General features: G+C 39.9%; 1 protein-coding gene across 4 annotated transcripts in view; it reads left to right on the top strand.

Moving 5' to 3' along the window:
• Positions 1-8,323: 8,323 nt before the first annotated feature.
• cacnb3a (calcium channel, voltage-dependent, beta 3a) overlaps positions 8,324-27,984 on the top strand; it is a 30,569-nt gene continuing 10,908 nt past the window's right edge. For 3 of the 4 annotated variants that reach the window (XM_061735393.1, XM_061735391.1, XM_061735395.1), the window contains exons 1-8: positions 8,324-8,669; positions 9,742-9,834; positions 23,065-23,184; positions 25,778-25,900; positions 25,997-26,112; positions 26,202-26,281; positions 26,386-26,405; positions 27,245-27,322. In XM_061735393.1, coding sequence (XP_061591377.1) covers positions 8,589-8,669; positions 9,742-9,834; positions 23,065-23,184; positions 25,778-25,900; positions 25,997-26,112; positions 26,202-26,281; positions 26,386-26,405; positions 27,245-27,322 — 711 coding nt within the window. In that variant the 5' untranslated portion in view covers positions 8,324-8,588. Of the gene's footprint in view, positions 8,670-9,741; positions 9,835-21,298; positions 21,341-23,064; positions 23,185-25,777; positions 25,901-25,996; positions 26,113-26,201; positions 26,282-26,385; positions 26,406-27,244; positions 27,323-27,984 lie in introns of those variants that run through there. The other variant, XM_061735394.1, reaches the window with a different exon arrangement.

The raw sequence follows: 27,984 nt of genomic DNA, 5'->3' as shown, positions 1-27,984 counted from the left end.
ATCAGCCTTTAAAGATATTAGCAGGCATGGAGATGTCACTGGCTGGTGACCAGTCCAGAAAGTGGGAGACACAGACTTCAACCAAAACGGCCACGGAGAGGTGTAAAATGACCATAGATGGGTTGGGAAGTTAGGACAAATAACCCAAGTGTGGCAAAAGGGGACTCAGTGGACAATTACATGAAAAAATAACCATAAGTCCTACATTTACTTGGACTTGAACATTATTGCACTGTATTATGCTTAGTTACTATTACATTCCTGTTATTTTTGTCTATACTTTTCTGCAGTTTTGTTTAATGCCAAATGAAGGTGAAAATATATTTTGGAATAATAAACTCATCCATCCATCTATCCATGGAATGTAATTTTGTTGCATTTAGTTAAAAAATGTTTGGCTTTCAGTGGCATTTGTTAATGTGTTTCTCTATGTGACAATAGTTTCTCAAACTGTATCAGCTGAAGAATGCTGCTTCTTGACACTTTCACCTTGACTCTCAGATATCCAGGTCAAAGTAATCATAAGTGCTTGAATAGGCGTCAATAGTTCATGTTTTTGTTGATTTGTGAAGTCATTTCATATCTAATTTGAAAAGCATATTAAGTTCCACAGAACTGGTGGAAGGTTTCACGCTGATAAATCTGATGGCACGTCTCCACCTTATGTGTTGGTGCTGTTCCTGCAGGTCAAATGGGTCATTGCCTGACGTGGCTCGGTGCACTGGACGCAGAAACTGCTTATGTATCAGAGATCATGGGCATCCCTGTCAGGCCTGGGTTCGTGTCCTTTATGCAATGATTCATTCGACACGAAAAAATGTTTAGGTTCTTTTTCAAGTTTTGTTTGTCTGTTTGTGTTTTAAAGCCAATTTCAAGTAGTAAAAGATCTTAAACAAAATGAACTGAAAACAACTCAAATAAGACCCCCAAAAAATGAAAACTGGACAAACAATTCCCTCTAAAGCGATGCACACAGGCTAAAAAGATGAGCAGAGTATGAGTTTAGTATGAGTATGAGTGATTTAAATAACCCCTGAGTGAGAGATGAAAAAATAACCAAAGTCCAATTCAAAATAAAATATGCTAATTATTCTGTTTCTTGTCTTTATCTACCTGTTTCTGTTCTTTTTACTACAAATGCATGAGTTGTAATTTGCTGCTTGCGGTCCAGTGGGTTTGTTCCCCGCTTTTATTGTGAGAAGCCGCTCCTCTCAGCCCCGGTGTCCTGTCTGCCTTCAGCCGGCTTGACGGCTCTGCCAGGCGCGTCTCAGCGACTCGGTACTCCCTCTAGAGGTGAAGAAACCCTCCAGCTGGGAGCTCCAATTTATCGCATCTCCTGCACTACATTCATTTCTTTATGATTTCTTAATCAGACTAACGGAGGCGAAAGATAACATTAACATTTAGGGATTTTGGTGCGATTACACACAACCAGTGACTCATGATATGATGTACTTCTCTCTGATTGAATACAAATAAAGGTGCACATTTCTGTGATGATTGAAATCCATGCATATCTTTGCACTCTTACTTTCTTTTATACAACAGTATATTTGCCCCCTACCATTATTATTGTATTCACGTTTCATCATATGGTAAATGGTATCTCTGAAAATACATTTAAATCAGACAAATAAAAAAGAAAGAGGACCAGGTGAATTGATATAACTACACAGCTTGTGGAAATAATTAACATTTCCAAGTGAAATTAAATTCCCAGCATATTTTTCTTTGTCTTCCTAAATACAAGAAAACATGCATTATTTAGTCATGTGCTGATGAAGTACATTTACAGAGAACCATTCTCCCACCTGCCCGGGGACAATACAACATTCATTCAATTCCATTTTATTTATATAGCATGTATTACAATACAGGTTGTCTTGAGGATCTTTCCAGAGACCAGAACATAACCCTGAGCAACTATTACATAAACATAACATAAACAATGGCAGTTAAAAACTCCCCTAGTGGGAGAAAAACCTTAAGCCAAACAGTGGCAAGAAAAACTTCCCTTTAGGAGGGAAGAAACCTGGACCAGGACCTGGATCATAAGGGGGGGCCCTCCTTCCGGAGGCCAGCTGGGTAGACCATGAAGAGTGAGACAGGAAAGAGAGAATGGAGAACAGAGAGAGGAGAGGCACATATATATTGTTAACAGAAGACAAGATATGATGGTCTGAATTGGTGCACTACAGAGACGACTACATAAGCAGATGTAGACAGCAGACACGGAAGTGGTCAGAGGGGGGGACTGAGGGTCAGAATGTCAGCAGATATCCCACAGACACATCTATAGAGACAGATGGAGGCAAGCACTGGGATGGACAGAGGGTGGGACTGGGGTTCAGCATGCAGCTCCTGAAGCTCTGGCCTGCAAACATGTACAGAAGAGAAAAAGAGGGGGCAGACCAGCACAACAAACTACAAGAACGATGGAGAACAGTTATGCTGATGAGATACTTCTTATTAATATCTGAGGGTTGAGCTGAAGAAAGGAAAGAGAAGAAGAGTTGATGGGCAGCGCTCACTGGATCATGCTGGAGTCCCCCTGCAGCCTAGGTTTATAGCAGCATATAGGATGAAGCTATGTCTAAGACTAGTTCCTCTACTCTTGTCCTGTAGCTGCAGCTATGACCACTGAGTGCCTTTCAAAAACGTTCTCCACTGGTGTTACCAAGACAACCACTAGCGGTCGCGCTCGTGCAGTGAGCGCTAAAAGGTCAGATGTCAAAACAAAAGTGTAAGAAATAATCACTTGAAAAGTAGGTGTCAACTTCATCCTGTCCACTCTTAGATTATTTTGACTTCACTTTCCCCATTTACACAAAACAATACATGGGAGATGAGTAGCTCTGAGTTCAACCTGTTTCATATCTTTTGTTTTTGTTTTTCTTTCTTAGATAATGTCTTTAATAAGTGGTTGACATATGAAGGAAGTAGTTTAACCACAGAGTGATGGATCTGGAGAGGACAAACCCATCAGATAAAGGAACTTTCAAAGATACGATACGATACATAAACAGAAAACAATGACCTGCCTGCAAAGATGTCGACTCATCTGTCAGCTGTTTGACATAGGCTACCTTTGTTTGACATCCATTTTCCCTTGTAGTTAGATTTAGATTTATTTTATTTGCACAGTTACACAAATAAAATTACCAACTTTACAAATTAAAGTGCAGGAAGAGGCGAAAACTCAAAAGAGCTTATCAGGTGCCTCCACCTGTAGTTAACATAAAATTTAATATCATACTTATAAAAACAAAATATACAAATGAGCAGTTAGAAATCTATAGATGATAGAAATTAAAGGAAAATTACAAAGAATTTACACAAAAGAAAAATGATCGGATATATGAAAAACGATAGAGTACAATTTAATAATTAAGAAACAAACAAAAAATAAACGACTAAATAACAAACCAAATGAACAAAAACCAAAAATAATTTCAAGGAGATTACAGTTTCATTAGTTTAATTTAGTAATAAATTTAAATATGTCTCAAATACATAATACACATAAATAACACATCCCTTGGGCAGTGACACATCGTTGTGTATAAACACAGTGAATTCTTGGAAATGAATAGGCTGGTTTCGAAGAAAACTCTGCTGATTTACTGTCAGACACAATAAACCTGTTTACAAAAGCTGACGGGTGGTAAAGCTGCAGGACCAAGCAAACAGAAGTGGACACGTTACGTACACCAGGAAACTCAAACTCTGTTCTGATAGTCGTGATGTTCATCTATATTACCCACAATTCCTTTCTCTGCGTAGCTGCAAACTTACTCTTGAAGAATGTGAGTTAAAAAGAGAAAAGTTAGGAGGAAAAGACAGACATTCAGGGAAAATAAAATGTGCTACGAGGTCAACCATCACCTGTTGCTAAAACTAAATACAGTAGATAAGTAAGAGAAGTGGTATGGTATTGGATGGGAGCCCGATAGTTACGATAGAGTACCATTTTTCTGCCTTTAATTAATTTTAAGCCATAATAATCTGATGTGACTTCAATGTTCATGCTTGCACCGAAAAAACACCCGCGAGGGTCATCAACTTGTCTGGTTTTGGGCTTTAAATAAAGCTCTTATATGTAAACAACTTACCTTTTGCAATGGTTACTCGTCATAACACGCATTAACAACAGCCAGAGCTACCAGCAAAAGTCTTCCTTATAAAGACCTGATATTTGATGTGAGAGCTTTATTTAGTTTTTAAAATGTCAAAACAAGAACTAAAGTGAAATCAAGATGCGTTTCAAGTGATCTGTTTCAATTTGTACTTCTTTACAAAGGTTAAAAACTGTTTATGTGTGTATATATTTGTTAAAATGTTGTATATGTTATGTTTCTGAAGTATTTTATACACAAGTTTTGTTAAGAGAGGATTTTTTTGTAAGGACATTGTTTGAGTAGGATAGGCACAAAAAAAGCATTTGCCTATTCCTTGTTTGGTTTGGTATTTATTTATTAAGATTTATGTGTGTGTGTGTGTGTGTGTATATATATATATATATATATATATATATATATATATATATATATATATATATATATATATATATATATATATATATATATATATATATATATATATATATATATATATATATATATATATATATATATATATATATATATATACATATATATATATATATATATATATATATATATATATATATATATATATATACATATACATATATATATATATATATATATATATATATATATATATATATATATACATATATATATATATATATATATATATATATATATATATATATATATATATATATATACATATACATATATATATATATATATATATATATAAATATGTATATATATATATATATACATATATATATATATATATATATATATATATATATATATATATATATATATATATATATATATATATATATATATATATATATATATATATATATATATATATATATATATCCTTCTTGTCCTTCTTGTCCTTGTTTCTGTTTTTGTTCTTCGCAACCCATCTTGTTTAATAAAATAACTATATTTTGCCACTCTTGTCTCCTCGCATGGTCTCCTGCATTTGAGTCCTTTCCTCAGTCCCTGTGAAATCGTAACACAATCAGAGATAACCAGACTTCTTTTTCTGGATCTTCAAGATGTTTCTCCGTCCGTCTATCCTCAGGTCCAAAAACTGAAGATGCCATCTGGATGGAAGATGAAATCAATTTAAGAAATTCAGTTGCCATTGAGGATTAAGGGCCTAGAGACAACTTGTGTTGTAATAGAGGCCATATAAATAAAATTGAACTTAACTACACAGACATTTTCTCAAATCAACTGGCCACCATTGAGTTAATACACATGCATTTGAACAATAACCACTTGCACGTGCATTGCTGATCAGCTGGTTGTTGGTGAAATTATTGTATGCAAATTTAAGACATAATTTGACAAGTTGAACTGTAAGGTGTCGACCACACAGAGCTTTGAGGCATGCACTGCTTTCCATTAAGAAGGTGTAAACTTGATATGCCAATATCATGTCAGAATGAGTCCCTGAGGCTTTTCCAGGGTCTTTCAGTGCATGAACTCTGTATGCCAGTATATTCTAGAGGCAAATGTGGGGCCATCTGTCCTGTTAGAAACCGGATCAGGAACCAGGATGAGGATCAGACACACACCAGTAAATCTACACCAGGCTTTTTTTTCCATTATGCACTTCGAGAAAAAAGTTGAAATGTCGAGAAAAAACTCGAAATGTCGAGAAAAAAGTCGAAAAGTCGAGAAAAAAGTCGAAATGTCGAGAAAAAAGTCGAAATGTTGAGAAAAAAGTCAATATTTCGTGAATAAAGTCGAAATGTTGAGAATAAAGTCGAAATGTCGAGAAAAAAGTCGAAAAGTCGAGATTAATGTTGAAGTAGAATTTCGAGAAAAAAGTCCAAATGTCGAGAAAAAAGTCCAAATGTTGAGAAAAAAGTCGAAATGTCGAGGCAAAAGTCGATATTTCGTGAATAAAGTCGAAATGTTGAGAATAAAGTCGAAATGTCGAGAAAAAAGTCGAAAAGTCGAGATTAATGTTGAAGTAGAATTTCGAGAAAAAAGTCGAAATGTTGAGAAAAAAGTCGAAATGTTGAGAAAAAAGTCGAAATGTCGAGAAAAAAGTCGAAATGTTGAGAAAAAAGTCAATATTTCGTGAATAAAGTCGAAATGTTGAGAATAAAGTCGAAATGTCGAGAAAAAAGTCGAAAAGTCGAGATTAATGTTGAAGTAGAATTTCGAGAAAAAAGTCGAAATGTCGAGAAAAAAGTCGAAATGTCGAGAAAAAAGTCGAAATGTTGAGAAAAAAGTCAATATTTCGTGAATAAAGTCAAAATGTTGAGAATAAAGTTGAAATGTTGAGAATAAAGTCAAAATGTCGAGAAAAAAGTCGAAATGTTGAGAAAAAAGTAGAAATTTTAAGAAAAAAGTCTAAAAATCAAGATTAATGTTGAAATACAATTTTGAGAAAAAAGTCGAAATGTCGAGAAAAAAGTCAATATTTCGTGAATAAAGTCGAAATGTTGAGAATAAAGTCGAAATGTCGAGAAAAAAGTCGAAAAGTCGAGATTAATGTTGAAGTAGAATTTCGAGAAAAAAGTCCAAATGTCGAGAAAAAAGTCGAAATGTTGAGAAAAAAGTCGAAATGTTGAGAAAAAAGTCGAAATGTCGAGAAAAAAGTCGAAATGTTGAGAAAAAAGTCAATATTTCGTGAATAAAGTCGAAATGTTGAGAATAAAGTCGAAATGTCGAGAAAAAAGTCGAAAAGTCGAGATTAATGTTGAAGTAGAATTTCGAGAAAAAAGTCGAAATGTCGAGAAAAAAGTCGAAATGTCGAGAAAAAAGTCGAAATGTTGAGAAAAAAGTCAATATTTCGTGAATAAAGTCAAAATGTTGAGAATAAAGTTGAAATGTTGAGAATAAAGTCAAAATGTCGAGAAAAAAGTCGAAATGTTGAGAAAAAAGTAAACATTTCGTGAATAAAGTCGAAATGTTGAGAAAAAAGTAGAAATTTTAAGAAAAAAGTCTAAAAATCAAGATTAATGTTGAAATACAATTTTGAGAAAAAAGTCAAAATGTCGAGAAAAAAGTCAATATTTAGTGAATAAAGTCGAAATGTTGAGAATAAAGTCGAAATGTCGAGAAAAAAGTCGAAAAGTCGAGATTAATGTTGAAGTAGAATTTCGAGAAAAAAGTCGAAATGTCGAGAAAAAAGTCGAAATGTTGAGAAAAAAGTTGAAATGTCGAGAAAAAAGTCGAAATGTTGAGAAAAAAGTCAATATTTCGTGAATAAAGTCAAAATGTTGAGAATAAAGTCGAAATGTCGAGAAAAAAGTTGAAAAGTCGAGATCAATGTTGAAGTAGAATTTCGAGAAAAAAGTCCAAATGTCGAGAAAAAAAGTCCAAATGTCGAGAAAAAAGTCGAAATGTTTAGAAAAAAGTCAATATTTCGTGAATAAAGCCAAAATGTTGAGAAAAAAGTCGAAATGTCGAGAAAAAAGTCGAAATGTTGAGAAAAAAGTCAATATTTCGTGAATAAAGTCGAAATGTTGAGAATAAAGTCGAAATGTTGAGAAAAAAGTCAATATTTCGTGAATAAAGTCAAAATGTTGAGAATAAAGTTGAAATGTTGAGAATAAAGTCGAAATGTCGAGAAAAAAGTCGAAATGTTGAGAAAAAAGTTAAAATTTCGTGAATAAAGTCAAAATGTTGAGAAAAAAGTCGAAATTTTAAGAAAAAAGTCTAAAAATCGAGATTAATGTTGAAATACAATTTTGAGAAAAAAGTCGAAATGTCGACAATATTGTTGAGGTACAATTTCGAGAAAAAAGTCGAAATGTCGAGAAGAAAGTCGAAATGTTGAGAAAAAAGGCGAAATTTCGACTTTATTCGCGAAATTTCGACTTTTTTCTCGAAATTGTATTTCAACATTAATCTCGACATTCCGACTTTTTTCTCGACATTAAAACGACAATAAAAAAAAATCTTCCACTCTCAATTATTTTTTCTCTTGCCTGGCCCTAATACTCCTCCGTATGATTAATATATTGAATTAGTAATCGATTTAAAACCACAGAGCTTACAAATAGCACCTTTTAAGAAAGTGTTTTCTTATTGTATAACTTTAAAAATCCTCTCATCTGTTGGTGCACTTTTTTTTTTATTTATATTTTTTTGGACCGCGGTGTTTTGTATTTGAATGTTCCCTTCCCAGCCCACTAACATGCCTGGATGAGGGGGCTGGAGTAGCGGTCGTGTGCAGCGCGACTCCCCCGCCGGAGCGGCACATAGTACGGACCGGGGACCGCGGCTCGCGCGTTCACGCCTCGGCGCTGACGGTTCAGTCAGTCACCGATATTTCTCCTCCTCCCGACTCCGGGGGCACGTACGTTTGCTTTCCCCCGCGCTTGTAAGATGTAAACCAGCGTCCGTGTGAGTCGGAGGCCGTTTTTTCCTTTTTTCCTCCGCCTCCCCCGCCGCATGCAGACGTCCTCGACGCCGCCGCTTTTATCCCCATGTCTGCGCCCGCGCTCCCAATAGATGGTGCAAGTCAAAATGTCCAAATCGCCCATGGACCCCCTGTCTGCTGTAGAAACCGGCTCCCAGTCGCACTATTTCCAGGTAAAGCCTCTCACTTTTTTCCCCCGTCTCTCTGTCAGCTGTGGCGTCAGGGAGACTTGTTGTTCCTCTTTCCTCCTAATGATGCTGCAGATCGATGATGGACAAACACGCAACATGAACGCGTTAACGCTCTGGAGCAGCTTGAGTCTGGGTCTTCTTGGTCCTAAAAGGTCCTTCAGTCCAGACAGATTGGGCCTTTTTCTATTGATACTTTATTATTTATTTCAATCCGTTTTTGGTGCTCGCTTAATGTGCAGCAATAATGCAGAGAAACCAGCGCGCACCAGTATGATGGTGGGAGGTGATTTCAGGTTTGTGCTGACCGTGATTACGAGCAACCTGTGGCCTAAGACGGAGCTTTCTCTCTTTATTTTCTATTTCTATTGTTCGGGTCGTTATGGGCAGCCCTGACGTACGTAAACTTACAGTTAATTAAATTAGCGTGAACCCATCATGAAACCTTGGGCCAGGGATTCCTGCAGCTCCTCGCAGATCGAGGACATCCAGATTGAAAGAGACACAACCACAAACCTCGGAGATGCATATTATTGAGTGTGTTTTCAGGCGTGAGAATTAGTGTGGATTCTGCTTTTCTGTCCCATTTATGTCATTTTTGCACCACTTTCTACTTGTCTGCATCTAATATAGTCTCTTTTATCTCACATTTGATTACTTTTTTTGTCATTCTGCCTTTTTTTAGGCACCTTTTAAGTTATATTTCATGTCTGATTCCCAAATGTTGTGATTTTTCTATTGTACTATCAATTTTGACACATAAACCCAATTTAGATCCCTTTCCCTGTCTTGTTTTTACAGTTATTCCTGCCCTTTTTTCATCCTTTTCTATCTTTTTATTGTGTTTTGTCTCTTGTTGTGTACATTTTACATATGTATTTGAGTGTTTAGTGTCTTTTTTAAACACAATTTTTATTGCCACAATGCTTTTTACGTGCAGGTTTTTTTCTTATGACAATTACAGAAGCATGAAAAGCAGCCTGCTTGCCTGTTTCCATCATAGCGTTCCCTCCTCTCCCTATTTTCTCCTAACCTGTGTGGGTGTCTCTCCTCACAGCTGCCCAGAAAGTTGCCTAAACGTAAGAGCCGCTTCAAACGCTCTGATGGCAGCACATCGTCTGACACAACATCCAGCTTCATCAAACGTCAGGTAAACACGACTGTTTATGCCTGTATTGCTCCTTGGACATCACTGTCAGTGGCTGAATATCAAACACTCACTGATACTGGAAAGGAATCATTTTTGTCTTTCATGGAAAATCTAGGTCATGTTGTGCGACAGTGTGAATAAAGCTCAAAGGGTTTGAAGTTTTCCGTCAGAAAAGATGTCTGCAGTGCTTCGCTGACGTTAACACAGCATCTATATGTCTCTCGTATCCCTCAGCTTACCAATAAGCTGCTGGTGTTGAGAGATAAATGCACCTCTAGTTTAGTATTGATTATCTTGGTATCAAAGTGAGGCTGGCTTCTGCTTTTCTTTTTCATCCCCAGTGCTGCCCCTTCAGTGCTAGGGCCTGTTTTGAGCACTAGAGGGCAGCAAAATGCTTAAAACGTGGAAAAATGTCTCCAAAATCCCAACGCAGCCTCTTTTTTTTAATTAACGTTTTCAGGTCAGCCATGTGTGAAAGACTCGGAGATTTGATGTTATTTAAGACAACCTCTGTTACTGGGGAACAGAAGAAATAACGTTCCCGTAGTAATCTGGATGGCTGCAGTGAACGATGCTCCTGAATCTAGACCGACCGCTCGTGATGGTCGTAATTTAACCCCCTGTTTTGTTTCTGAGGATATTTCTGATTTGATGTGAGAATCAAGCATTGGAGGTTGTGGTTTTAGTAAGGGGGAACCTGATCCCTGTAGGAATGGTACAGTATCCTTTCATACTTGATTAATACATTTAGATCAGCAACGATTGGAGGATAACAAAGAATGGATAAGAATACATTCTCTTGGCTTTTGGCCCATCAGACGGTTCATTTAAGCGGCACTCACTGTCTGAAGTAGCTGGTTTGTATAAGTAGAAATGTTTATGCTCCAGACGGTAGTAGAGGAAATGCTGACATCATTTACATAAGGAATCTCCACAGCATAGAAGGGATTTACATGTATTTGATTCAACACATACGCGTTCAGACACTTTCCTAAGTGGATATTAAAACATACTTGAAAAAGCAAAAACAAACCAATGCATTTTAGAAAAACTCATATTATTGAGTACATTTTGCATATTGTTTTATATAACTGAATCATAACAATCATTATACAGTTTAGAATTAAGAAAATTAAGTAACAATATAAAGTAGCAGTGTGGAAATACATTTTGAAGTATATAAATACATCAAAATAGTACTCAAATGCAGCATTTTTGGAAAGCATACTTGTGATTTGAGAGTTTTTGTTAATTTTCGGGTATTTTCTCGTACTTGAGAAGGTAACCTGCTCCCCAGTTTTTCCTGACCCCTGTCTCCTGCCTCTGCTTCCTTAGTCCAGTCCCTGGTCCTCTCCTCGGCCCATGTTTACACCCAGTATTAAAATCCTTCCTGAGAGATCCGATCCCATGCAGACAGTCTTACGTACAGGTGGAAATGCACCCAGGGAGCATGTGAGGATGCATGGAGACCACATTAGGAGGTGGTCTGGGCGACACGCGACAGCATCCTTTTAGCAATGTTTGTGCAGTGTGTCCTGGGCCAACTACATAACTGATGTCTTCTCTGTAAGCACAAAGGTGTTTGTGCAGCAACTGTGTCATATTAAAGTTCAAAACGAACGACAAGTAGGAGCCAGAACAACCAACAACAGCACAGACGTGTCTGTGTTGTTTTGATCTGTTCTTTGTTCTCCTCCTCTTAATTTCTGACATCATTCTGGTTGTTTTCTCATTGCTGATGCTGCTGTTTGTGTACACTTCGTCTGTTGAATGAAGCTAGAAAAAAAAAATCTGTCATTCAGCAAGGTGTTCATCGTTTTTCTGATGACTCGGCACAATTTAGTGCCTTGCCACCTCCAACAGGCGATACACAGCAACACACTTGGTCTGTACGGGAAGAAAGTCGCCCTCTGAGACACATGTTAATGCCAGATGTGAGCTGATGCTTTGATCGCTGTCCTCTTGTGATGGGATCACTCAGGATGGCTTTTAATACCAGGTGTAAACACAGGCCAGATCTCCTCCAGACCTGTTCACAGTTTTCATTTCCCCTGCAGTCACCAAAGCTGTCCTCACCTGCACCCTGTTTTATTAATCAGGCTTGCACTTCTTAGACCAGTTCTTATTTTGGTCCTCGTTATTCTCATAAAATCTATGTAAAAGAAAGAATTGTTTACCTTAATGTTACCCATTAGCTTTTATAATACCATTTTGGGATAATTCTGAGCAACAAGAGGGGGCTAACTTAGCTAAGCAGCTGCTACCTTTGCCCCCTTTGGTAGGTTTCTAACTAGAGGATGATGAGCCGGACGGCCGCTAGCTCGTCTGCTGCTCTGGCAACAGGTGGAACAGCTGGTTCCAACAATCGCCAAGCTACCTGCCGGGAGCAAGCTCTGCCCAAGCTATGGGGGTCCCCCAAATGATGCCTCAGCCGCAATCAGATTCTCAACCAGTCAAGGATCCCACTAAATATAGATTAAGAAAAAAAAAGTAAGGTGACGTTAGTTAGCATTACTTTACATTAATTATATGTCACTTTAAGGGGACCTATTATGGCATGTAATATCTATTTTAAACAGGCCTTGAATGTCTTAAAAACAAGCTTTTGATTGTTTTTTTCTAAATAAATTAGAAATTCAGCCTCTAAACCATGTCTTTATCTTCCCATTCTCTAACCTCATTATCTATGCAGGATTATGAGTGGGCGGGGCTATGATAATGAGGCACTGTGCTGATTGGCTGCCTGAGTGACGTGTAGCAGGGGAGGGAACAAAGCCTCGCTCTGGGCAGAAGAGCAGCCGGCTACGTACACTATTAAACTGTGTCATAACTGCATGCGATGCGAGCGAGCTTCAGCGACAAAATCAATTCCATTGCTTTATTTTCTATTGGACTGTCCTAACTGGCCGCAGCGCCGCAGCGACGCTGTGCGCCGTTTTGAGCTGAACATTTGTCGGACGTCCTGCTTCTATTTTCTTCCTGCCGCTCGCGTTGAAAGCCGGTTGAAAGCGCTGTAGGAAACAGTCATGGATGAGGAACGGCTGATCCAGTTAGTTGAAATGAGAAGTTATCTCTATGATTCCTCCTCATTTCACTACAAAAACCTCAATAAAGTGGCAGCTGCTGGAGGGAGATGGACAGAGAGCGTCCGATGTCACGCAGTGCTACGATAGTCGGACGCTCTCATGCAGTTACACGGTTTTATAGTTGTGGGTGTGGTTTGCATTTTGGTTACGTAACGAAAGGGAGCAGAATCTGAACGGCTCGTAGATCCACATCACACTGGCCGGCTCATCCGGGCGGCTGTACAGACACTGCAGAATTTGGTTACTTTCCTCCTTCTCTGAGTTGGCAGGCTGAGGGGAGACCACTTTATAAACGTTGTTAAATGCACGAAAAAACTTGTTTTTCATAATAGGTCCCCTTTAAAGGCTAGTTAACTAAAATAACTAGCTTGTTGTGACTGAGGTTAGGAGGCCGAGCCCCAACCAGTTGCTGGGCTGGTTCATTACACCCATTTGGCTATTTTTGGATTAACGGCGTTGGGCGGTATGCACCCCCCCCAGTGTGAAAAACAGCAAAACAAACTTCAAAAGCACTCAGAAAATTTTAGTTTGATGTCCAGTTGGTTATTTACAAATTATTAGTGGGAGTTACAAACTAGACTGTGGCGATAGGAAGGAAGAAAATTAAGTAAAATGTAGTAAATATACAATCTCAGAAAATACAGTTTCATAATAAAAAAGTCAAAATGAAGTTATTGCAAAACTATAAAGCAACCAATATCAGGATTACTGGTTTTTATGTGTTGAACCTTTTTGTATATGTTTTTGAAGTTATTAGATCAGCAATATTTGAGTTTTGCGCCTCAAAAAAGATTTGTGTGTGTGTGCATGAATCAGATGATGCTGAAAATCTCTACTTTTTCTTCTTTTTTCTTTTTTCTTTCATTATCTACAATAATCACTTCAGCCTGAAACCATGTCGTTACACATCATGAATCTTAAAGTCTGTGTAAGGCACGGCAGGATATATGGTCAGCTTTTTATCCATTTTCAGGAATAATTTCCTTTTCACAAATTACATTTGTGAAATTTGTATGTTTTATAACAAATACAACAATTTAAATGTTAAAGTAGGGTAATTCTGTTTTTTTTTTTTTGTAGTAAAATGTGGTTTTGTTCAGTCATTTCTCAAGAAAAAAACCTAATATTTCTCTAAAGTAGCATCTCATTTCTGAGGATTTGCTGGTTTTTTATATTATGGCCAAGTGAAACGAATGTCGGACGGTCTTGCAGCAATGAAACACGTCAGTTTAGCCTTCGGGAGAATGTGACAGACAGTTTTATTACATTTAGTACACGGAACAATAATTTGCTCGTCATTGCTAAAGAGATCAGTAGTCGTATATCTTCCAAGTATCGGCCCATTTTCCTTGGCTATCCATCCACTCTTCTGTTATCTATGTCTGAGTGTCTGCTGGAGCCGTATCCCAGCTGTTAATGGGCGAAAGGTTCAGCCAGGACACGTCGCCAGACAAGCCTCACACAGACAACGAGGACAAACAACCATGCAGCAAACTGTTCATTAGTAAATCAATTCGTACACTGTTTAATCGTAGATTTCTTCTTGATACGTGGAATCCAGCTGCAAGTTCCCAAAGGCCAATGTGACGCCAGTAAATGACACGATTTATACCACTAACAGTCCAAGACAAAAGTGTGATTGTATCTAATATTTGTCAAGCTGAAAGCAGAAAATATCTGAAATACTTCATTAAGCGGGGGCTTGGTTATCCTCCGTCCTGACCGAATGAGGGGGTACGTCTTCCACAGCACCACAGCATTATAGGGAATGTGGAGCAGTGTAACAGCGATGTGTTAGTGAGCAGAAAAGGGCTGAGCAAACATCTTCAGGAGGGGGCATTAGTTATCCAGAACACGCGGCTTAATGACAATCTCCAGATTCCCCGAGAATATTGTGCGGTGTAAAATATTCATGATGCCCATTTTGAAGGCCTTGGGCAATGTAATGATGAGTGGGTTCGGCGTTCTCTCGAGCACCTTTAGTTTCTTTTCAATCATTACCTTCTCTCCGCACACACATCGGGCACCCCGCCTCCCCTCGCTCCCATTGGTGATGTGACAGAGTGTTTTATGCAGAGGGAGTAAAATTCACAAACAGAGCTGATAGTTTCTTGCCTGTGATAGGGGTGGGGTGACTATGGAGGAGCAGTGGAGTATGACTCATTTCTGCAGCAGGATACAGTATGGATGTATGTGTTATATGTAGGACATGAGGCTCTGGAACAGCAGGAGGGATCTTGAGGGAGTGCATGACATAACAGCAGTTTCATCTGTTTCTGTCTCATGCTGCTGCAGATTGAATTGCACTTTTTAAAGGAGAATAAATGAAAGTGATGTAAACGTAAAGAGGTGGTTTTCAGCAAGTGACGCAAATGCTGCGTTGGTTGTTGTGTTGTGAAGGGATGAGGTGGAGTAAGAATAGAAAGAAGGTGTTGTCGGTGTCTGTTCCAGTGCAGGTTGTCCCTTGTTAGGGGATGGGACCGAGTGCAGTCTGTCTGCACACAGCATGTAGTATATAAAGAGGAAGAGACCAGCGGCAGCATCACCTCATTAACTGAGTAAGTACAAAGGACCCTTGAGACAGTCACATTCTTCTTCTTCCCATCTGGTACTCTTCTTCTCCTGTCTTCCCCATGTTTCCATGGCATTTCCATTGTGGAAATGCCATGCCACTCTTCGTCTTTTCGTCTCGGCTTCTACCTTCACCTGCGTCTGCTCTCCAGGGGGGCTTTTGTTCCTCCCGTCCCCGAACCCGGTTTACTTTTTAGCCTGCATGCACCCTCACAGTGCGACACGGTTTTCCTGATTGATCAATCCGAACCGAACAGTGATATTGATGTGAGCGCGGAGTGATTTATGGCACCGTGTTTCAGAGATCAGCGCATGTGTAATTTGCTGACTTTGAATTACGACCGCACAGATGTCATAACACTTTTTGAGATCAGATGTCTGGGTTGCGGTTTTCTGCCGGAGCCTGCAGTTTTGTTTTCGGGGTTGCTCCACCGAGGGAAAGGTGTCTCAGTCTCTTGAATAATACATTCTGCCGTTGTGCAGATTCTGGCTCATGCAATCAAAGCTAAAGAATTTGAACTTTTCAGCACTGTGGTCGTCTGGATTTCACACAAAATTAATAGTTCTCTTATGAATCTCAACATTATTGTCAACAAGAGTTAAGGAAAGCAGTAGAATTATTTGTTTTTCCTGTTATCCAGGTATGTCTGACCATGCTGGTTTATTGTTGCGTTAAATTGAGGCCAGTCTTTTTGATTTTCAGAAACTATTAAATAGATTGTGAACTTTTGGTTCAACCTTTAAGATTAATTTCAGAGAATTGTGTTAACATGCTAAAGTAAAGTGAACTTGAGGTAAATATTTAAAAAAAAATAGTTGCATACTAACATGCTGCATATTATCCTTGCTAAATATGAGCATTTAATTAAGCATTATTGTGGTGTCTAAAATGTCTGTTTGTTCTAAAATAAGGCCAGATGTCGCATCACACCCATTATTTGGTCGCATAGAAGCAAAATACCTTAATATTTCAGCTACATCAAGGTGTCAAATTTACCACTTTGATTTAATGAATCGATACAAAAAAAATAAATTCAACCAGAGAGCCAGAGAAAAAATAATAAGCTTTTAATCTCATTTAAATATGTGACCCAGGATAAGTCAAACAAACCCTTAATGGATAAAATAGTTACATGTACCATACTGTAACCATGCACGAATATTCCTGCTTGGGTTTTAGGCTTTTTTGAGGGACAACTCGAATATAAAATGTAGCTGCCCGGTTCAGATTTTGAAGATGTTGAGTCAGCAGAAGAGCTGCTTTTGTGTCATTGCACCTGCGGAAAAAAATGCAGCCGAAGCCACAGGGCGAACCCGATACGAAGGGAGGCGATGGCTCACACTGATGATTTTTGTGCCGACGACAGTCGACAGTTAAATTCGTTGGCGACTATTTTTATTATGGATTTTTGTGGACAGCATCGACTAATCGCTGCACCCCTACTTCAGAATAACAACAGTTAGATGTACTGTTGTACTCTGTCTGCAACAGCAACACTTAACGCTTCCTTCATGCTGTTCTGGCATTCACATCTAGAGCCTTCCTGTTTGCAGTGACACGGAGAACGATGTCAACTTTGATTGGATAACTGCCTTGTGTTGGATGCCCTCATTTGCATTTAGTTGAGCGACGCTCGGCTTTTTGATGTGGTGCCCGGACGCGCTGCCTTCCCAAGATCCCTTGTGCAGATGATAAACGTGTATCGTTGAGTTTAGTAGAAAACGAATGCGAGTGGTTTGTTGGTGCAACGGACATCCAGGTGAAGACAAAGACAATTCTAGTTACTGTCAAACATGACTGATTTAGTGAGAGTGATGTGCACCTTTTTTTTCTTTGAAAATTGTATTCCTTTAATAAAGGCCAAGGCCTTGTTTAACTATGACAGCCTGGGGTGATGTTGTGGCGTAACCTAAAGCAAATAGCTGGTATAGCAGGCCTTTATTAGAAGCTCAACTGTACTGTAGCCAGACATTCATTTTCAATTCTTACAATCTGATTTTTCTAAAATACATTATTTTGATGCCTCAAAACAAAATCAAACAGGGTGCGCATATAAAGACAAACTCACCCATAGCATTTTTGTTTTGGGGGTGGGGTAATGATTTATTTAAAGGTATGATCTATTGAAAGCGATTTTGGCCTGTTCTGATTTTCTTTTCTTCAACTAAAATCAACTCCATCCATTAACCTAATCAAGAATGAAAGATAGCACAGTCTACCAGCTTAACAACACAGAGTGTGCTCAGCAGAGTGATGCTGTTATTCTGGTTGATGCTGCGGCACAAGTCATTTTTACCTTACAAGGTTGTACAAATTGCTGTCTTTGAGTGACGATGTCACCATGATGTACTGACAGGAACATTACAAATGCATGTACTGCCCCCCGAAAAAAAGAAGAAATGCCCGAAATATTTCCCCAGAGAGGCATCCAAAACACATGTGAAGGAGCAGCAGCTCTACGCCGAGTCTCTCCCTTATGAGTCCAGCCAACCTCTGTTGGAAACTCATTTGCAGTCTTGTTCTTTTGTGCAATACCCACAGTTCATGACCATAGATGAGGGAGGGAACACAGATAGACCAGTAAACAGAGTCTTACCTCAACCCTTTCTTCATGAAAACAGGCCAGTACAAAGGGACTACAGACACTCCACTGATTCACTGTGAATCTTCTCCAGCACCCTGCATGGACCTCACCAGGAAGGTAGTGTGATCAGCCTGTATTTGGATCTGACCCTGGCCTTCCCTCCTGAAAGGAGAAGCCACCTCTCCATGCCGGCCCTCATGCTAACGTGATGTTGTAGAGTCACATGCCAGCCGAACAGCCCCACTGCCTCCAGAGCCTTGAGGTACTTGAGGGTGGACCTCATTTTCTCCCGGACCTCTACCGCTACGTACCTTCTTTTTTTACCCACGTCAGCACCCTCAATCCTGGTTATGGGGAAGGCCATCCCATAGTCCATGGACTCAGCTTCTTTTGTGGAAGACATGTAGGTGGGATTGAGAAGATCCTTGAAATATTCCTTCCACCGTGCAACAACTACCTTAAACCGGGCAGACACTGTGCGATTGTCGGCTCGTTTTGAACCGATTTTCCAGTCGTGCGACTATTTTTTGGATCGGGCCGGATTTCGACCCAATCGTTGCACGTGCCACGTGCAGTAAACGTGGGGTAACGACGAGAGAGTAACACCTCACGACGAGAGATTAACACCTCACGACAAGAGATTAACACCTCACGACGAGCTCCCGATCACAAATCGTGTGCTCGCAAGAAAATCAAACTTGTTTGAAATCCTGGTCGCTCCTCGTGAAGGAATCGCACAGCTGAAGCAGCTACGCTATTGGACTCATCCTTTCACAGAGAGCATGCGCAATAAAAAAAAGACAGAAAAAGTGCCTAAACGTACGTATACAGTATATAGTATTGGTCTAACATGCTATATGTAGCCGTTGCTGGTAGCTCTAAACCCCACATCTGTGCTTGCATGCTTGTCAGCAGGTGGTCGTTTCATTCGTTTGTGTAGTGCATTGAGTATTTTTTACTTTTACTGTGGATTGAACCAGGACGTTGGTCACAAGTCAATAGTGCGAAGCAGGAGTTTGACATCTAGTTGTAAATTTCAGTTCAGTCAAAAACTTTACTGTTGTATTTAGCTACGACTTGTGTTAATGTGTGTCGTGGTTCACAAGTCTTTTACCAGCACGTCACAAAACCAAAACTTACCAGTCCAACTCTCTTCTTTCCGTGAATTATTATTTTTTAGACATTTTTTATATACATTTTATATACATACAGTATATATATGTATATATATATGTATATATATATATATATATATATATATATATATATATATATATATATATATATATATATTAATTTATTTATTTATTTATTTATTTTTTTGTCTTTATGCATTTTTACTTTTCTTTGTAAACCCTGACGGCATTTTAAGCACAGCATGTAAGCCATATTTGAATACTACTAATATGCTGTGGTTTTGGTAAACTGTAGTATGCAGTATACGATATGGTGTGATATGTCTGGAGGACATTTCTGGTACATTCTGTGTCCCATAATGCAATGGGTCATTGTAGCAGAAGCTGGTGACAGGTGACATTATTGGTTTTAACACAGTTTGTGGTTTTTCAGAGCATCATGGTGCGTACGATGGTTCATGCATCATGTTCGTCTTGTTTCATACTGATATTTTTACAAACTCTTGTTAACTTAACATTAGAAGCAGCAGAACATGAATCATGCCCATATTATGATCACGGTAAAGCATGATACAGCTCTTGAACCCTGGCGGGCAGAGGGGTAGGCGTTTTTTAGGGGGAACAATGCACCTCAACCAGCATTCCTAAAGTTCATTATATTGTATTGATCAGGTGTGCGTTAGGTTAAGGACAGCGCTACAGGTGAGCACTAAGATTTCACTATTTTGCATAATAAAACATACAAATATGAGGGTTGCCAAATAGATTTGGGCAAACTGCCCAAGAATCAGCATGGTGTCAAGCACCTCTGCACCCAGTTATCTCGTGTGTAATGTTGGAGACACTTGCCTCTAGTATAACCTTAAGTGGGGTGACTGTAACTCAAGTGTCGCATCTCAAATTAAGACCAAGTCTACCAAGCTTTTTACATCCAATAATGCAACGCGCCACTGCAGCAGGAGCCGATTGTCTAGTATACAACTACACTATAGTTCTGCCGTAGCGTAGTTGTTTTTGTGCGGGCATACTACGAACTAACAACATTGCCAGTGCAGTACACCGTAAACAGTTTTGAATGTGGCCTGTTATTCCTGGGGGGGCTTCTGTTTACATGACTGTTGTGAGCAGCTTCAGCTAGAGTGGCCCATTGCATTACAGGATTTATTATCCAAGGTAGACTGGTCAGTTGCATTCTGGTTACAATTTTCTAGAAGTAGCACACAGTCTGGGTATTTATTGTGCAGTTATACAACATGTTGCATACCTGTACGTGCATCTGTAGTATTGTTTCGAAAACAGTCACAGACCCTTTTAGTGTCTTAACTGCTCAACATAAAAAAAACTGTTTAGATTCTTAAGAGCTGATTATTTCACCTTAAATGTGATGGAGAGCAAGTTGAATGGAATATTTTGAGCGTCACGATTTAGACATAAGTACTATATAAGAGGATGTGTCTGTTGTGCTTATGGCAACACAGTACAGTGCAAACGCTTAACTGGGATTAAATAAATATCCACAAGTCTCATCCCTGAGAAAAAGCACCAATTCTCTTTAAAATCCTAATGAAATTAGTTGAAATCTTGTGTTGATTAGCCTTGTGATTGTAGGATGACTTTGCCGTCTGAGGTAGACACACTTCTCCCCCGGTTCTTCCCTCCAGGAGTTGAGGCCGTCAGTGATGCAGTGTGTGAAAAATAATCACAGAAGCAAAGTAAGAAGGACCAGTTAAATTTAGCCCCGCAGACAGGGACGTTATCAGGGAAAAGAAGAGGATGTGCTCTCATTGTTTTACTCAGACAAGCTCCAGCGCCGACGAGCCTCTCCAACATAACCCCCTGCTTCATGTCCGGTCGTGTTGGCGGGAAGCAGCTTCATGAAACAGGTGGGCAACCCGGAGAGCATGGTGGAGAGCTCCGTTTGGTCATGTCCAAACTCCAAATGCAAACAATGAGTGGAAATCACTCTGTTTTCTAACATAATCAAATGTAGCGCCTTTAATCTGCGCCCACCAGCACATTTATCCTGCTTTTATGTCTGAGTGTTCGTGAGGATCCTCAGTGAAGACGGGGAAGCTGCTTCATATTCATGTCTTTATCAAGCTCTAGCGCCATCCTCTTAATCAGCCAGGTATGCCTCTCTCTGCTATCTGTAAGTCTGTCTTTTTCCTCCCCTCACCATCTTTTCTGTCATCTTAAAGGGTAGTTGTGTAGGTCTAACTACATTCCTCCAGTGTTTTATCCTGCTCTGATCTCATCTCCCTCATGAAGAGTTTATCGTCATCTAAACCTGTCTCCTTACCAATCATCCCTTCATTCCCCATAAACGTCCCTCTGCTCTCCGTGCATCCTGTCAGCTGCGTTCCCCCATCTTATCTCTCCCCCTCTCCTCCTGTTTCCATCCGTTCTTCCTATCCCTCCGTCGGTGCTGCTCTGGCGATGGTGCAGTGTTGCCTGCAGAGCTTGTGAGTGCTGGAAATCAGATGTAGTTATCTAACATAGACACCGCACCAAAAAAAGAAACGAGGAGAGGTGCTCGCTCGCTCGTTCGCTCGCAGCGGTCCCGTCGATAATCAGTCCTCCTGGATCATGTGTTTTGAATTGCTGAGAAAGCAAAGGTGGTGGTTGTTCTCTCTCTCTCTCTCTGTGTTTGGGCGCTTCTTTTCATATTTTGTGCCTGAACTGTGTTTTTGTTGCGCCGTTGCTAATTGGTCCTCCCGAGGATCCGTTTGTATACGTTGACAAGATGGATGACCGGGACTGAATCGCTGCACTCTGGAGGAGAGAGAAGCCAACGTGAAACATAGTTTCATCTGCCGTTTTATTTCACACTTTGCTTTATTCACCACTACGGTTACTTATGAGATAGTCTGAGCTGTTCAATAACACCTTTTCATGCACTTGTGAAATTCTTCTCTTATTTTCCTCCTGGATTTTGTCATTTTCTCTCCTGATGTGGTTTTATTACTGCAGCTGCACTCATCACTGACAGATTAAGCTCCGATTTCCTTCTCACAAGACAAGTTGGCACCAAATATAGATTGCTCTCGCTCTCTTTCGCTCTCTCTCTCTCTCTCACACACACACACAAACACAAACTCACACACACAGTATTTTGCATCTGTATTTAGAAATCTACATCACGACAGCAAACATTCATTTTATTATCAATTTAACAATTTAACTATACTTTAAAGGTAAAAACTTCACATTTGTGATGCAGTGAAAGGCAATCTTCACGATGACAGACTGTCTCCAGTACAGTTCATGACAGAGAAATGCAAGAAAACAATCACTGGTCCCACTTTGTGACTGAAAACCACTTTTATTTTGTACTTTTGTGTGAAATGTTTCTGTCCATTTTTCTTTGTTGCAGCCATCCCTGGTACGTGTCCTTACGTTGAAAATTGATAACGCGTACATATTTTGGTAATGAGAAGATGTCCCTGGAGAAGGAACGGGGGAATAAAGGATGTATGTGGTGCACTGTGGGGGATGCTGGGATGGATTGGGGCCAAGCAGATACAGAGAGAGGAGGAAGCAGTTGGCTCCTTTGTGCTAAATTTGGTCTCTCAGAAGATGGCTGGTGTGTGAGAGCAACTCATTGTTTTGTAGATCCACACAGGCTCACGCATGAATGTGGTCGTGAATGCAGACGCATATTTGCATGCACACCTGCGTGCAGAACGGCAGAAAAACAGATGTGCACAACACTGATGAAACGGCAGGTCTGTGTTTCTGATTTCACTGCAGTTCTATGCTGCAGGGGATGTCGGCGCGAGACCCGGTACGAACATACCAGTTTGTGAAAATAGAAAAATCACCGTATTGTGAATGATGACTCTCTCCCGGCAGGGGTCAGCTGATTCGTATACCAGTAGACCGTCGGATTCAGACCTGTCAGCCGAGGAGGACCGCGAGGCGTATCGGCGTGAAGCCGAACGCCAGGCACAGCAGCAGCTCGACAGAGCAAAGGTACGCCGTCGTGTGATTTTCACCACTTCATCCACAAGTGACATACGTAACACATACCGTATTGGCCCGAATATAAGACGGTGTTTTTTGCATTGAAATAAGACTGAAAAAGTGGGGGTCGTCTTACATTCGGGGTCTAGACGTTATACCCATTCACAACACTAGATGGCGCCAGATATCTTTAAAGTGAATGCTGAACTTAACTCCCCAGGCCAAAGCGAACCCCTGTCACGAAGAAGAAAAATAAAAAATAGCACTAAGAAAGAAAAGAGAATAAAATAAGAGAAGAGATAACAGAAGATGGAGAAACGAGAAAAGTGGGTGGTAGATCGGCTGGTTAACGGTAGCTGAGGAGAAGTTATGATGCAAACTTCAAGATGATGATTTGAATGAGGCAAAATAACAAGCTTTTTCTCTCGAATATATTGTTATAATCATTTGTTTCAGATGTACTGTCATTATTTTTTGTATGAAAATTGAATTTGGTGTTCAAAAAGTGGTGTTTTTTCAAACTTGAGTCTTGAAAAAGAGGGGGTCGTCTTATAATCAGGGTCGCCTTATATTCGGGCCAATATGGTGCTTTGCTCAGCTGTTCCAGACAATCCCTTCACTATTTATTCCAGTTGAATGAACTTTAGGTGCAAAACACGCTGGTTTCCTCTGCGCCGCTGCCTGGTTTCTGCAGTAGAAAAGCTTGGCCGTGTTCTGTTTGGGTGTGCATGTTGAACGTGCGCTGCCCCAGACTGAACAGTCGTAGTGTAAATGGATGCACATCCGTCAGCGGCCGCGTTTATGGACTGATGGTCCACTGCTGCTCGACCACGCTTCAAAAACAGCATCAGTCTTGGTGGCAGTGAAATACATCTTGTATTTGATTATTCTATTAAAAATTTAAGAAGCAATTTCTCTGAGTTTCAGTAAGTTAATCGACTTTTACTTTACACAACTCATTTCCTAGAATGAGGTCAGTCAGATGTTTTGAGATCGTATAATTTTACCTCCAAATCAGGATCAGGATCAGGATCAGAATCAGGATCAGGTTCAGGATCAGGATCAGGATCAGGATCAGGATCAGGATCAGAATCAGAATCAGAATCAGGATCAGAATCAGGATCGGGATCGAGATCGGGATCAGAATCAGAATCAGGATCAGAATCAGAATCAGAATCAGGATCGGGTAGCTTTCTAGCTCGTTGTCTCGAGGCTGCCGTCTGTCAAACGCCGACCCTCCGATTGGGATGAACCAAAAGTTATGTGCTTCCTGTGGCAGTGTAAACGTGTCTGGAGGAAACTTAATGAGAAAAATCCCCCCTATATTTCTGACCTGAACTGTTCAAACCAGTGTTCCTGGTCACGGAGCAGAGACAGATGACATCTGACAGTGCAAATTGGTTTTTGGCTCTGAAAAAAACCCAAAACATTTAGGCTGCTGATTCTTGAATGCTAAGATTTAAGAGTTAGTTTGAGGTTCGTTATCTCAGGCGGCTCACTTTGACCTCTGTGTGTTGTTTCAATCATTGAACAAAGATGGAAGTCGTCGCGTCTCCATCTCTGACGCCTGCTTTGGTACATCGATGTCTTTGTGCTCGGCTGGGACACTAACCATAACTCTGCTTAGAAAATAAGCTGAATTGTTGTGTTTTTAGTATGTAAAACAACCTTTGAGGGGGGAGTCCAGGTCATGGGTCACCTTTAAAGGAGCCGTCTGTAAGAAATGGCCAAAACTGGTACTGCAGTCACTTTCAAAATATTGTTGAGCGGCATGTACCCTCCCCCTCCTCCCCCCGACCAGAGGTTGCCAGGTAGGCTGCAGAATGCAGCAGGAACGTAGGCTGCCATGGCTGCCATAATTAGAGCCGAGCTGGCAACCCGGATGCCGAAACATTACTGACTTGGTGATTGGGAGATAGGTGGAGGGTGGAGCTTCAGAAACAATACTGACTTGGTGATTGGGAGATAGGTGGAGGGTGGAGCTTCAGAAACAATACTGACTTGGTGATTGGGAGATAGGTGGAGGGTGGAGCTTCAGAAACAATACTGACTTGGTGATTGGGAGATAGGTGGAGGGTGGAGCTTCAGAAACAATACTGACTTGGTGATTGGGAGATAGGTGGAGGGTGGAGCTTCAGAAACAATACTGACTTTGTGATTGGGAGATAGGTGGAGGGTGGAGCTTCAGAAACAATACTGACTTGGTGATTGGGAGATAGGTGGAGGGTGGAGCTTCAGAAACAATACTGACTTGGTGATTGGGAGATAGGTGGAGGGTGGAGCTTCAGGCCAAAACAAAAAATGACAACATAAACATCAGTTGAGGGCTGCAACTCCTCTTTTTAAACTGGAATATCCTGGCTTGAGTGCTGTTGTCAGTGACATAAGTATTTGAAATGAACATGATTTTTAAATGTCTGTTGACATATCGGGGTCATTTTATGATTCGTTTTATTATTGCTCTTACATACAGCTCCTTTAACAGCTGTAGTCTGGCCCCCCTAGTGTTTATATCTCTGCATTTATTCCCCATCACAGACAAGAGGCCCTGTTTTTTGGAGTTTTTTTTTAATCCTTTAATTTATTTATGTTTTTACCACAGTCCAAACCTGTAGCATTTGCAGTAAAGACAAATGTGAGTTACTGTGGAGCTCTGGATGAGGACTGTCCAGTCCAAGGAGCTGCAGTCAACTTCGATGCCAAAGACTTCCTGCACATCAAAGAAGTGAGACCTGACCCTCGGCCGACGATGACGGACCATCTCCATTACATGAACACATGAATGTTTAACGCTTTGCTGTTATTGTGCTGCGTTCTACAGAAATACAACAATGACTGGTGGATCGGCCGGTTAGTGAAGGAGGGCGCTGACATCGCCTTCATCCCCAGCCCTCTACGGCTGGAGGCCATGAGACTCAAACAGGAGCAGAAACAGAGGTCAGATAACGCTCTGGGCCACCTGGCTGCTCGCACCATTCATTTCCACAATGTAAAGGTGATAAGTCAGCGCGCTGCTGTTGTTACAGGAAGACGGGAGGCAACTCCTCCAGTTTGGGTGACATGGTAACTGGGTCGTGGAGGACGACGCCGCCATCCGCAGGTGAATGTAAGTACTGCAGTTAGTCCTGCCTGGAGCCGGAGCGGACGCCACCACCTGCTGCCTCTTAACCTTCCTGCCCTCATTGATTGTCTTATTTTTGTTCTCACAAGCTAAACAGAAGCAAAAACAGGTACGTCTCCACACTTTGTGATGATGGAGCATGTTGTAAGAGTCAATATTTTCTGGCTTTTAGTTTGACTTCTGACTTATTAGTTATTGCAGATATTAAAAAGTTTATACAAGCGTCGACAAATATATTTAATTCACTAAGAAATATTAAAGACAGGTCATATTTATATATATATATATATAGTGTAAATAAGTCTTTTTATATAAATATCTATATGGGCATATGTTTACAAATATATAGAAATATTCAACTATGTGTATGTATGTATGCATGTATAAGTATGTATGTGAGTATAATTACAGTATATAATAGTAATAATAATAATAATAATAATAATAATAATAATAATAATAATAATAATAATAATAATAATAATACTGTTACTTAGCAGTGTGAGTACAGTGTGTGAATAATTATAAATACAGGTTAAATGATCAGTGAATGGGGGTAGGACTTAATAAGTTTACACTTCTTCCTACTCCTTTTTTGTCACATGTAAATCAAGTTAGCAAGTTTTAAAGGATGAAATTCTTTGTTTTGTTTTGTTATTGTTTTCTTAAACTTCTCATGAAGTGTTGTTTCTTTTTTTTTACATGTACAAAAATAAAATAAATCAAATCAAATCAAATATTTGCATGAAAGTTTTGCTATTTTGTAGGAACTGACACAAATGTGAGCAAACAGCGTGGAATTCATGCCTAATTCTTAGACTATTGTCTTAGTGGGAAAAAAAACATCTAAATATGTTTATTTTGTCACAAGTAAACCCACCCAGCATTATAACTTACCCTTGTTTTCTCTCTTCCTCGTCCATTTTCCTGCCGGCCTCCCATTAACAGGAGCATGTCCCTCCGTATGACGTGGTGCCGTCCATGAGGCCGGTGGTCCTCGTGGGACCATCGCTGAAGGGCTACGAGGTCAGACTCTCCTCATTCACCTCCAGCTAACAAAACAAGTGTTTCCGCTGCACTTTTGCTGTTTGCTATGTCAACACTCTCCCTGCACTGCTGCATTCATTACAAGCTTTTGAATTATCCAAATACAGTCGGACCAAAAAGTCACTTTTGGAAATCCAGATATCCTGACGTGACTTGTTTCAGTTTCAACAACCACAAATATACACCTTCATTCTGTGTTGCTGTTTGGTTCTGAGGTCCTGAGGTTCAGGCTGAAGAGAAAGTAAAAAGTTAGACTTGAAAACTGAATATTGATAGTGGGAATATAGAAAATACATATTTACTTAATATGGATAAGAGTAGGCAGCACGGTGGCTTGGTGGTTAGAACTGTTGCCTCACAGTGAGAAGGTTCCTGGTTTGCCTCCCTGGCAGTGGCGTCAATTCAGTGGAAGCTAAGGTATGGCAAGGTTACGAGTCACAGAATTTAACTAGAGTATCAATCAACACGTCCAGCAAATACTCATCACAGAAGTCTGCTATGGAGCTTATGTGTGGTCAAGAAAATTGGAACTTTTTCAAATGCAGTCTCGCTCACTGCAAAAACTCAAAATCTTACCAGGAATATTTGTCTTATTTCTAGTTAAAATGTCTCATTTTTAGTCAGAAAATCTCATTACACTT

This window comes from Cololabis saira, chromosome 12 (assembly GCF_033807715.1).
Source record: "Cololabis saira isolate AMF1-May2022 chromosome 12, fColSai1.1, whole genome shotgun sequence".
In the NCBI taxonomy this organism is placed as follows: Eukaryota; Metazoa; Chordata; class Actinopteri; order Beloniformes; family Belonidae; genus Cololabis; species Cololabis saira.
The sequence above is the reverse complement of the archived record's forward strand: the minus strand, read 5'-3'. Positions and strand labels throughout refer to the sequence as shown.